This window comes from Hakea prostrata, chromosome 9 (assembly GCF_041222555.1).
Source record: "Hakea prostrata isolate BN-2017 chromosome 9, UWA_Hpros_2, whole genome shotgun sequence".
In the NCBI taxonomy this organism is placed as follows: Eukaryota; Viridiplantae; Streptophyta; class Magnoliopsida; order Proteales; family Proteaceae; genus Hakea; species Hakea prostrata.
The window spans coordinates 12,530,243-12,543,321 of record NC_142608.1 but is presented as its reverse complement, the minus strand read 5'-3'; the positions used below and the strand labels follow the sequence as shown (position 1 = coordinate 12,543,321).

The following is a 13,079-nucleotide window of genomic DNA, read 5'->3' as shown; positions in this document are numbered from 1 at the left end:
TGGATTCATCCTCTTTCAAATCCACTGTAGCAACAACCTTCTGCACAATACTGGTGCTACCACTGCAACAACCGAGTCGCCATCATTGTTTCCCCACTTTGTGGCGTGTTTTCTCTCCACCCTTGTAGGGCGTCAGTCGCCACCTTCAAGGCATGTCTTTGCCTATTTGAGCACTTGTGATGGAGGATACGTGTTTCATATCTCTTGAGGTTAATTGTTGTTGAGGTTATTACAATGTTCATTTTAAGGTTCTATTAGGCTTGACCAATACCTTAGTCCGAACGACCTTGTCTATTGCTGTGTGACAGTTCGGCCAATTTTCTCTCCTTGGTTCGGGTGTTTCCAATTGAACCTTGTGTTTTCATACATCAATCTTGTTGTATTTATTTCATTTTTGGTGTTTCTGTATTCCTTTCAAATTCAATGAATGAAGTTTTTAACTTCCTACCATTAAAAAAAAAAAAAAAAAAAAAAAACTTAAAAATTTTTCATTTTGGCTACATTCATTTGACGATTCTTGTCACGGTTGGCTATATTCCTAGACAATGAAAACTCCCCCCCCTTCAATAATTCAAAACTATACAAATATTTGTGCATTTATTATGCTTTGTTTGAGACAAGGGAAAGTTTCCCCACAGCACTAATGTGGGGAAAATATTTTGCACTAAAACCAATTCAGGCATGTAGAAGGATGTCATTCACATAGGAACTATACATTCTCAAAAGTCAATAAGAATGATTTGGTTGGAAGGGTGGGGGGAATAACTCGTTGAACAGGATCATGACTAATATTTCTATAATTAGTGCATGCATGGATAAGCTTCAAGTTACTTAGCCTCCAAAACAACTTTTCTACCATATGAGCAACGCTGGTATGTCAAAAAACTTCAGTACTACAATGGGTGAAGAAACCTTGGATGTGTTTGATAACAATTCCGGAAAACAGATCCGGCAAGTTTTTTTGGTTTACAAAGAAGAGAAGAATGGGTAGTAGGCATTTATTAAAATGGTTCTTTTGTTCTTAAAGAATGAATCATCAGTGATAAAAAAAAAACAAATTTTGCAGCATATGTAAGATATGCTATAACGGGAGAACAAAAGCTTGACAAGATGACCCCACAGGTGAAAATTTCTCTTCAGACCATCTCCAACTCCGCCTTGCTTTCCTGCCCGGCACCATTGCCTGAAAACTAGAGTCTTCATATTGTTGGCCCGCTTGGAATATCTTCAGAATGGATTTATCCAGCACCCATTTTCAAACAAAGAGCAATCTGTCAACATAAACATGTAGTAAAACTGTTCTACGCAAGAACTAATCTCTTCCTTCTTTCTTTTACTCTTCATGCTTCAAATCTACATCAATACAACAATGTCAAATCTATCAAAGGTCAATTGGTGACCTTGATAGCAGTTGCATCACAACCATCGGACAATTTGAGCTCTTAAGATACCATACCAATTTTGTACTTTCAGAGGCAGCTTCCCAATCTCACTTTGGGGATTCCCGGCCATCTTTAGCACCAAAAGCATCCTTTATGATCTGATTAAGTATATCAGGCTCCAGTTCTCCATCTTCAAGATATTTCTGCAACTCATCACAAACATTGGAGGGTAAGGTACCTTGGGTCCTAAGTAACTTGATGAACTTCTGTGCCTCTTCTGTATCCCCTTGCCCTCTCAAATATTCCAGGCAAGCAACCAAAGTGGAACACTTTGGCTTCCACCCCGGTCGGCTAGCTATTAATGCCTTTTCCATTGTCTCCACTGCTTTTGGCATCTGATTACCCAAAAGATATCCAGTTGCCAAACAGTCCCAAATAGTTGGGTAAGGTTTCTTCCCCTTCTCTATAGCTTTGTTTATAAATTCTTCAGCCTTCTCAGGTAGACCCCTCTTGCAATAAGCAGAGATTAACAAGTTTGGAACACGGAAATCATATGCAGTGCCACCAGATTCCCACTCAGCTATGATCTTCTCGGCACCCTCAATGTCATCCAACTCCAACAGTGAGCTAATCATGCACATATATGTCGAGTTGTAGACCTTTTCAGATATTTTATGCTGATTCCAGATTCGGTACAATTCATCTTTCTTCCCTGCACTAGCATACAGTGTGAGAAGAAAATCAACTGCAGACTTCCTTTTTTTACCAGTGACAAGTTCCTCTGACTTCTTCAGTGTTTCTAATGCTTTGTCTATTAATCCGGCTTTTATGTACCCATTTGCAGCATCAGCATACACCTTCCAATCCATAATGACCTTAGAATCTGCTTCCATCCTCTCTAGGATTTTCTCCATTCCTTCAATGTCAAGAGTGGCTGCAAATGCACTTAGACGGATGCTGCACGTGTACTTGTCCGGAGAGATGCCCTTTTCTTCCATCTCTTGGAACAACACATCCAGCTTTTCATACTGTCCCAATTGATAGTATAGATTCATCAATACATTGTAAGATAATGATGATGTTGCAAACCCCAAATCCCTCATCTTCTGCATGTGAGCCTCTGCTTTCTCCACGGATTTATGATGTGTGTAGCAGTTGAGAAGAGCGGTATATGTTGATAAGCTTCCTAATTGCTTTGGAATGTTATCAAAATATTCTTCTGCTTTTTCTAGGCCATGAACTTTTGCAATCAAGTCCAGCCTAATAGCAATGTCAGACGTTGATAGGTCCATATACCTAAGATCACTCATCCACTGAGACACCTAAAAGATGAACAAGAAACAAAGTGAGGTGATATAAAGAATTAAGGAGATTCTTAGTTTCTTATTGTGACATGACGAATTGGGTGTGTACAAGCAGCTGCAAGATGATCTTTTACCACAGATATTTTCTTGGGTTGTTGAATACTTGTGACACAAAAGAGTATGTCCAATGACAAAGTATCAAGGAATTACCACAATGAGGAGTCAAAACATGTTTGGCTGCAACATTTTGTATGAAGAGCACACAATTCTTATACTCAGCTTATGGGAAATAAATGTGAAAACCTATAAGGTGATTACTTTCCATAGACTACCATACTAACACATCCAGTATTTCCTGAATGCAGAGCAACAACGAACTCTTCATGGTTTTGATCCATCATCAGCTTAGTTTTAAATTTTGACTTGCTTCAGCTTCACTGATTCCATTTCGGTACAGACCAAATGGTTTATCCTACCAGAAACTTTGGAATAAAATATCTAAAATAAAGACATGACTGATTCGTTCTACCCTGGAACCGAATATAATATAACATTTGAAAAGGAAATGTAACCATTACAAAACTACGGTTGATTGAAAGAGAAAATGGGGAAATGGGGAAGATACAGAAAATGAAAATGTAATCAAGAAGCAGAGAACAGTACCTCGAGAGCATGTGTATATCGTCTGTAATCTCTGAGGTTCTTAATCATCGATTGAAGTTCTCTTTTTCTGACAGTCTTCCCTTCTAAAATCCATTGATTGAGAACTGGAACTATTGAAACACTAGGATCTCCAACTGGAGAAATCCTCTTGTACAGACTCTGACCTGAAGTAGCCCTTGAAGTAGAGGCATCTGGGGTTTCGGTTGAGTAGAATAAAATCCTAATAGCTCTGATATAACCAGGCTGTGAGTAGAACTTATAAAATATTGAGCAAACATTATTCATCTGAAGTTTTGCGTTGGAGTTCCGATGGGTGCAGAGACGACAGACGAGAGAGGGCTTTTGACTTTTGAGTTGGGATTTAGCGTTACAGAAATCAAATGGAGAAGATGATGACTTTAGGGTTTAGGGCTTTACGCCATACATGGACTTTTGCAGAGGCCAATAACTTGTTAGGCTCGCCTTTGAGGCTTGGGCTCAACGTCCATGGAATTTTATCATCCATTAAATATATGTCCGTCACATTCAAACTTTTCAAATTATATATATATATATATATATATATATATATATATATATATATATATATATATATATATATATATATATATATATATATATTATAAATCTCACCTCAATTTTGGATGTGTGTCCTTCATCTAAAAAGAATTTTTTGTGGACCTAATGAAATCCAACGTACTATCCTACTATTTCTTTGCATTGTGTTTTCTTTATTATTATTGCATTTTTCCCGCATTCATTCTTTTCCTCTCTTACAAATAAAGGATGCAACTTCTATCCAAAACAAAACATTCACTCAACCAAAAAACTAAAAAAAGAAGAAGAAAAAAAAAGAAAGAAAAACCAAAACCCTGAGTTATCTAATTTATCAATCAAGACTCTTGAGGAAGAATATGTGAACTAGGATCTCATTTCTATAAATAAACTCCCTCTTGAAAAGATTTCGTTTGGACTGAATTTGTTTGATTATTCTTGTCACCGCACATTTTATTCTTGGACAATAAACACCCTCCCTTCAATAATTCAGACTATGCAAATATTTATACATCCACTTTGTTTCGTTAAGACAGGAGAGTTAGCACTATGTTGGGTAAAATATTTTGCACTTAATCCTTTTTTTTTTATGACCGAGTATTATATTTACTGTGAGCAAGATAGGTGGTCGAGCAAAGCCCTAACAATCATGAGGCAGAACAAAGCCCTTCTTTCGAGCTCAAAATCGAAAAGACCTTCACATGGGACCAAAATAGTCAGACAATGAGAGAATAATTGGGGGGACAGGGGGATCTCATGACTATTCTTTCTCATAGATAATTAGTGTATGGATAAGATTCTAATTACTAACTCCCACAGCAACTTCTCTACAGATGAGCAAATCTAATGAAGAATTTATATGAGGAAATTTCTACCAAAAATATTGTATGTCAGAAAATTTTAATACTAAGCAATAGGCCAAGAAACTCGGAATGTGTCTGCCAATGATCTCATAAATCACGTTTAACACTCTTTTGTTCTCTAGTATTTGTTAAGATGGTATGTTTTTTTATTGTTAACGAAACAAACCAGTGAGAAAAGTGGTCTGGAGAACAGAACATGTAAGATATGTCACATCAAGAAAACAGAAACTTGATAAAATGGTCCTAAAGGTGAAAGACCATCTCCACCCCCACCTTGCTATCCTTGCCACACACCTTTGCTTGAAAAGTAGATCTTTCATATTCTTGGCCCAATTTATCAAACACCCATTTCCAAACAAATTATAATGTCTAAACATAAAAACAGTTCTACACTAGAACTACTCTCGCAGAATAGAAACCTCACCAAGGGCATTCGTAGGGAACCAAGCTTATGGGCTTAAGGGTTCTAGCAATGAAAGCAACAAAGTTTATGGTGTAACAAATTTTGTTGAATCTACAAACCGCAAAAAATAAGAAGCATTGAACTTATCCAAATATAATATGCACTAAAAGAGCAAGATCACAAAAATTATTAGGGATAATCTAAAGTGTAACCATGCCACTAATACATGATGCTTTACTATTTGTCACTTGATAGTATATGAGGTAAAACATTGAAAGATCACATAAGCATCTTTTTGGTACACTGAGTAGAGGCAGCAGCTAAATTTACAGTAGACGGCAGAGCCATCTCCATGCTTCGGAATGACTGCAACACTCTGGCCTGTAATCTCAGAACAAAATAATCAATAGTCCGTCCCCTCCCCTGACATTAGCATATCATCAAAGGCACCATCCTTGAGTAATTAATCCTTCATCCCCTAGGGGGTTAAGGGGGCCAGATACTGTGGAATTTGCGTCATCCAATCAGAAAAAGAAAAACCAGTATAAGTAGTATTCCAGCAAAGAAAATTCTGCCAAGAGCTGTGAGTTCCTGGATAAAATATATAAGGATCTGAACCCAAACACCTGCAAATAACAGCAAATTTAATTTATAAGGTCATAAGACATTAGAACCATGCAAAATGAAGTATACAGTTCATTATTGAAAGCTTCCACAAAAGCAGTGTTGATTGAGAAATCACAAATTCCTTAAACAATAAGAGGACAGCATTCTTTGTTTTCATATCATCACAGCAATGGCAGAACCACTGATCCCAAGTTAAACAAACAGGTACCTATTCTGTGGATCTCTGAGCAATGGTAGGAGGGAATAACTGTCGTAGAAAATCTGCACTCAAGACATGGGTCAGAGTATCATTTAGATGTGAGATGAAGGGATTCCAAACTTCGAAGCTGAAGGCATTTGAGGTCACTCCATCTTTTGAACCTATCCAGAAGTGGGGCCAAAGCAATGAGAACTCCTGCTGAAGAGAGGATAACCAAATTATTTGTCTGAGTTTCCAAGGGCATTGACATCCAAACACCTAGAGAGAGAGAGAGGAGAAAAACCACCAGTGTCAGCTTTCGTACTGAAGAAAACTCCCAACTTTGCAAAGATTGATCTCTTGACCTGAAAGGAGTACAAAAATCACTGTAAGATCAATTCCAGGTGAAAAACCTCACCTGGAAGCGCATTACAAAGCATAAAACAATCATTTTAATGCAGAAGTTGCAAAATAATTTGCATCTGGCTGGAAACAATATAGAAAGATCCAGGTCTCCATAAAGATACAACAGATATAATACTAGACCTTGTATAAATTATTAAGAGTGATGACCACCAAACATAAGCTGTATTGTATTAGCTTTCAATAAATATAAACAATAGAAGTTCAAAGTATGAATAACTTTAAATCATATCCCCTTCTGATAATGTCATCACTGAATGTATAGATTGCTGATTCTTCATTCTCTTCCCACTTTTGGATTTTCATCACTGAATATTATATTCGAGTATAGTGAAAGTTAATGAGTTCATGGCATGTAAATCATAAAACAAAAGGGCTAATGCAACACATTGAGCATCCTTTCCCTCTGCATGATGAATCTGTTATGTCTACATTCATTGAAGTGCAGAAGATGTAGGCACATAGCCCCATGTTTGATAGTTGCATTGCCATAGCTTTATCAGCAAAAAAAAAAAAAAACCAATGTTGCCTTCTTGTGTCATTTTTACACCTTTGATGGAAGTGAAGGGCAGAAAACTGTTTTTGTTGTGAAGAAGTTGGTCAAGTGGTCCAAGTCCACAATACACCTAGCTTTACAAAGATCAAAGATGCTTGAAATTGTATGATCATCAACTCTTGCTCAAAAAGACTCATACTCAAGGCTCAAAGTGAGGGAGAATCTCCTAGTTTAATCAATACAATCAGCACCTTGTTGAACTGACAGTTTGGTGCTTCTCATAGGCAAGACAACAGCAGTCGATGACTGCACTTCCAAGATTTACCAGGGAAGAACACTTTTTGCGACCTTCATTACATCAACTTCAATTTCAGCCACGTTCTCGTCTGAAGTTCTGGGTTCTTGGTTCTGTTATTCAGACTTTACTCATTTGACAGCTTTTGCATTAAAAGCTAGCAAACTCTCAATCCTATTCTGCTTATGGTTGACATGAACCTTGATTGGAAGTAATAGATCATAAGACTGTTGATCCATTGCCATGGTAACTGGAAGTTCGGAACAAACCCAGAACCTAGAACTAGTACCTGCAAGTGGAAGAGAAGGATTTTAACCCACGATAAATTCAGCCTGAGTTCTGTCATGGTCTTTCTATGCTTCATTTCTAATAACCATTATAAGCTAAAATAGAAGTTTGACTCCAAGTAACAATCCTACTCAAGACTTAAGAGTACACCGTAGTTGTCACGGTGTCCACGAGGGGGGGGGTGGGGGGTGCAATGTGACACCAAAGAGGTTGCCTAGGTGACAAGGTGACACCAGGACGCCTAGAACCACCACAGTGCCTGGATGCCTAGGTGGCGCCTTGACAACTATGGATTATATGACAATAGAACACAAGAAAAAGGGGAAACGGAGAACAGCTCAATTCCATCCCTTAGGTACCACAGACAAGCCCCTTAATTGTGAATCTGTGACAATAACTAATTAGTAAAAGTACTGTAGCATCTTTAATAGTAATAATTCTTTTGTTCTCAAAGAGCAAGAGAAGACCAGATCTGACTTTATATATAACAGTCAGATTTGTTAAAAATGAGAACTAAAATATTACATGCAACAGATCATCATTTAAGGGCCAAAATAAACAAAAAGTGAGAAGATTGATGGATTATGGGAGGGTAAAGTTGTTCTAGGGTGAGGACAGGTTGATAACTTTACAAATAAAAAAAATAATAATAAAAAGAAAAAGCAAAAAAAAAAAAAAAAAAAAAGGGGTAAAGATGTGGAAATATCAGAGAGATTGGGCATAAATAATGATCAAATGAGAGAACAGACGCCATACTGAGAACTGCAAGAGAAAAGGAACCTGCATAGCTTTGGTGATTGAAAAAAAAAATTACATATTTAGACAAAAAGTATAAAGAAAACAAAATTTTCACTGAATAAGGACATTAAACATTCCTGAGATAATGAAATAAGACTCATAGACAGCTGATATTAATTTCCTAAATAATTTTTGGATTTTTTTGTGAGGTACATAGTAATAAAGTACTAAGAGGCACTTGGATTTGTATTTTTTTTCATTTGGCAAACTCAGTTAATTTCACCATGATACAGAGCATCAAAGATACATAATTACATAATTACATAGAGTAACCCAGACAAGAAGCAAAAACTACAAGAAGAATGGAACAAGTATCCAAATAAAAAGAAAAACTGACCAACAATATCGAGAAAAAGCCATTACCACTTGAACTAAGAGGTCCATCTTTTCTAACGAGACGAAAATATCTCTATGTGACCCCTTTGTTAGAAGAGAGCCATTCAATAATTGTGTTTAATTCAGCAGTGAATGAAACATGGTAACCTCGAAACACTTGATATGCTGCATTTTTAGTCCCTAAACACCCATCCAAATCATAAATCATAAAGGAAAACAAATGAGTGTAGAATAATTTTCATAGAAAAAATGAATGTCTAGTAGTAGCAGTAGTAGTAGTACTAATAATAATAAAAATAAAAGAAGCAAAAACCAACACCACTAAATCCAGCAGTCAATCCAAATGAGCAGATTTGCATGGCACTGTCCATAAGAACAGCAACTTTCCCTCCCTCCTTTATTGGTTTTCTTCATGCTTCATATCTACATTTTTTTTTTAAATTTGCCGATTCTATCAAAGGTCAATTGGTGACTGTCAAAGTGGTGGCATCAAAATCATTGGTCAATTTGAGCTCTAAGATACCTTATGTCATACTTCTGCTGCAACTTTTGCAATCTCGTTTTGGGGCTTCCCGCCTTCACTATCTCCAAAAGCATCCCGTATGATCTCATGAAGTGTGTCGGATTTCAGTTCTCCATCTTCAAGATATTTCTGCAACTCATCACAAACATTGGAGGGTAAGGTACCTTGGGTCCTAAGTGACCTAATAAAACCCTCTGCCACTTCTGTATCTCCTTGTGCTTTCAAATATTCCAGGCAAGCAACCAATGTGGAACAATTTGGCTTCCACCCTGGTGTGCATTCCATGATTGCCTTTTCCATTGCCTCCAATGCTTTTGGCATCTGATTATCCAGAAAATAGCCGGTTGCCAAACAGTCCCATGTACTTGGGTGAGGTTTCTTCCCGTTCTCTGTCACCTTATTTATAAATTCTTGGGCCTTCCCCCAAAGACACCTCTTGCAATAAGCAGCCAATAACAAGTTTGGAACATGGAAATCATTCGCAGTACCACTAGATTCCCAATCTGCTATGATCTTCTCAGCACCTTCAATGTCATCCAACTTCAGCAGTGAACTAATCATGGACAAATATGTTGAGCTATAGACCTTTTCTGATGTTTTATTCTGATTCCATATTCGGTACACTTCATCCTTCTTTCCTGTTTTAGAGTACAGAGTGAGGAAGAAATCAACTGCGGTCCTACTGTTGTTTTTAACAGTTACCTGTTCCTCTGATTTCTTCAGCATTTCCAATGCCTTGTCTATAAACCCAGCTTTTATGTACCCATTTGCAGCAACAGCATAAGTGTCCCAATCCATAAATACCTTAGGTTCTGTTTCCATCCTCTGTAGAGTTTTCTCCATTCCTTTAATGTCAAGGGTGGCTACAAATGAACCTAGCAGGATGCTGAACGTATACTTGTCCGGAAGTATGCCCTTTTGTTCCATTTCTTGAAACAGGAAATTCAGCTTTTCATGCTGTCCCAATTGATAGTATAGATTCATCAATACATTGTAAGATGCTGATGACATCACAAACCCCAAATCCCTCATCTTCTGCATGTGATCCTCTGCTTTTTCCATGGATTTATGATGTCTATAGCAATTGAGAAGAACAGTATACGTCGATAAGCTTCTTAATTGTTTTGGAATGTTATCAAAATATTCTTCCGCTTTTTCTAGGCCATGAACTTCTGCAATCAAGCGCAGCCGAACAGCAATGTCAGATGTTGATAGATCCAAGGACCTATGATCACTCATCCAGTGAGACACCTAAAAGAACCAGAAATAATTTTAGGTGATCTAAAGAATTGAGGAGTTTTTAAGTTTCTTATTGTACCTGAGTGATTATAAGAATATAAAAGTAGCTGCAAGATGATCTTTTACCACATATCTTTTGTTGAGATATTGAATTACTTATGAGTAATGAAACAAAATGGTATGCTCAATTAGAAATTACAAAGGAATGACCAGAGTAGTGGGATGCGATCAGGGAATGTGGAGTCAAAAACAAGTTTCGATGCAACATTCTGTATTAAGAATAAAATATTCTTATACAATCTGAAGGGAGAATAAATGTGAAGACCTACAATGCAAAGCAGGGAGGAGCTAATAATTAATAATTTCAACAATGTACTCTTCTACCTGAAAAGTGGGTTGCTGCAGAAAGGAAAAGAGGAATGCTTAGGCACAAAGCCATGAATGTTAACCAGAGGGGCATTACTATGGTGACTGCCTCATGTATAGCCAATAATACATATGGCTAATAATGTACATTGTGGATTTATTCCATCAGCATAGTTTCAAATTTTTATTTGCTTGAGTTTCACTGTTTACATTTTCAGGGTAAAAGAAGATTTAAAGAAGAAAGTCATGACTGATTATTTCCATGCTGAAATCCAACTAAATATTTAATACAGAGAAGAGGGATTGTACCCATTGCAAAACAAACCCTAAGCCTGCGCTTGATTGAGTGAAAAATGGGGGAAATTATAGCAAATGACTAGGGAAACAAGAAGCAAAGAGTAAGTAGTACCTGGAGAGCATGGTTGTACCTTCTGTGATCTCTGAGTCTCTTAATGACCAATTGAAGTTCTCTTTTGCTGATAGTTTTTCCTTCTTTAATCCATTGATCGAGAACTGGAACTATTGAAACATTAGAATCCTCCACTGGAGAAATCCTCACGAACAAGCTTTCAGCCGAAGTAGACCTTAAAGTAGAGGGATTTCGGGCTTCTGTTGAGTTGAACACGATCCTAAAAGCTCTGGTATTACGAGGCTGCGAATAGAACTTGTACGTTCTTGAGCAAACACGATTCATCTGACCTGCCGTGCTGGTGCCTAAAGGAAATGGCGCGGGCGAAGAACAAGAGATGGGTTTTGAGCTGTGAATTGTAGGGCGTGTGCCAGTCTCTTTCTATTGATCATCGGATTTGTATTACCTCCACCCAGGTTTTACGGGTGATTACAAGTTTACAACTTTCCTAATGCAGGTGTAAGGGATCAGACGCTTGATCATCAGCTTGACAGACAAACCGGTCTTTATTTTTATTGGAGCAAATTGCATGACACCTCTCTCCAAACTAGAAGCCTTAGGTGGAGTTTGGTTTCGCATTCTGTTGAATCGGGTTTAGAATCATGTTTCTAGGGAATCATGAGTATGTGGAAGTAGGTTCTGTAGAGTGATATTCCTAAAAAAATCGGTTTGGTTACCGATTCGAAAGTGAATCGTCAAAATTAGCATTGGTTACCCCGATTCTGAAAGTAAATCTCTGAATTAGCCGATTGCTGAAAGTGAATCTGTTTGTTATTTTATTTGATTAACCAAATAACATAACAATAATTTGTCAAAATTCAATACATCAATCATGAAATTATTGAGACACATTTTTTGTCAATAATAAATATTAATTAAACATCAAAATTATTAGAACCCAGTTATATGTTCCAACTTCCAAGTCAATACAATTGTTAACGAGTTCTTCCTAAGCTTTTGAACCCATGGTTGTTAGTAAATGGTGAAAGTGGCGCCACTAGTAACGATGATCCCCGGCATTAAAATGGTTTTTTTCTTAGGTTTTAATCCACAAACATTAAGCAACTAATTCAATCCAATGCATCAATCTAACATAATAACCTAACCATCAACAAGCAAGTTGTTCCTTCAAGTTGACAACAATTTGTTTGATTGGGTGTGTAAACACTATTAAAAGGAAGAAGAAAAAAGCATTAACGACTATAATATTTAACTGGAGATAGTCCCTAGTCAACTTCCCTTGCTGTAGTCCAAACATAGTTAACAAGCTATTTCAGGGAAACGCAGAACCAAACGCCACCTTAAAGAACTAATTCCAACTTTACATTTAAAAAACATAGAGACCTCAAAGTTGGATTTTCCTTGGATATATTTGTCAAATTTATCATTGAAAACAGTTAAATTACTATCTATTTTAAAATATATCCCTATAATAAAAGTGTCGGGAACATTGTCAGTGACAAATTGAACAAATATATCTAATGAAAATTTAATTTTGGGATCTATATGCTTTTTAAACATAAAGTGGGGTGTTTTTAAAGCTTCCATTTTGAGGTGCCAATGCAATTTGCTCTTTTTATTATAACATGTGATCGGTTCCCAGCCATTATTCACTCTAGCACACCACAACACCTTGTGGTTGAGTGCGTTTTTAAATAAAGAAAACATTCATAAGGGGTGGTATCCCGTTGTAGGCCTGTAGCATGGATCATGCAAATCATGTAAACAAAAATGTATTTGTGGTGTATTGCATGATATATACATGTCTCACTCATCCATTTTATTATGTACAGGGGTATTTAACAAATTCCGAACTAGATTGAGTTGGAGTGTGGGGATAATAAATGATGTAAAAATTCAATATCTTAAGATAAGAAGAATGGACCACGGCAATAAACTGGAGATTGTACTCTTGGCGATAAGGAAAGGAC

General features: G+C 37.0%; 2 protein-coding genes across 5 annotated transcripts; both read right to left on the bottom strand.

The window, feature by feature from the left end:
* Positions 1–879: 879 nt before the first annotated feature.
* Positions 880–3,819, bottom strand: LOC149004690 (pentatricopeptide repeat-containing protein At2g20710, mitochondrial-like). The gene is made up of 2 exons (XM_089168687.1): positions 3,350–3,819; positions 880–2,704 (listed from the first exon to the last, which is right to left on the bottom strand). The coding sequence occupies exons 1-2, from the start codon at positions 3,632–3,634 to the stop codon at positions 1,490–1,492; spliced, it is 1,500 nt and encodes a 499-aa protein (XP_089024813.1). The 5' UTR covers positions 3,635–3,819; the 3' UTR covers positions 880–1,489.
* Positions 3,820–5,195: 1,376 nt separating this feature from the next.
* Positions 5,196–11,634, bottom strand: LOC149004689 (pentatricopeptide repeat-containing protein At2g20710, mitochondrial-like). 4 transcript variants are annotated; one of them, XR_016175583.1, is made up of 4 exons: positions 11,149–11,634; positions 9,135–10,385; positions 6,006–6,340; positions 5,196–5,796 (listed from the first exon to the last, which is right to left on the bottom strand). XR_016175583.1 is itself a non-coding variant. In XM_089168685.1 (3 exons), exons 1-2 carry the CDS (start codon positions 11,431–11,433, stop codon positions 9,141–9,143), a joined length of 1,530 nt encoding a protein of 509 aa, XP_089024811.1. In that variant the 5' UTR covers positions 11,434–11,634; the 3' UTR covers positions 5,831–6,340; positions 9,135–9,140. The 4 variants fall into 4 exon arrangements, 2 of the variants coding, with proteins under 2 accessions (XP_089024811.1, XP_089024812.1); XR_016175584.1 differs by having other exon boundaries at positions 11,168–11,242; XM_089168685.1 differs by lacking the exon at positions 5,196–5,796 and having other exon boundaries at positions 5,831–6,340.
* Positions 11,635–13,079: the final 1,445 nt, after the last annotated feature.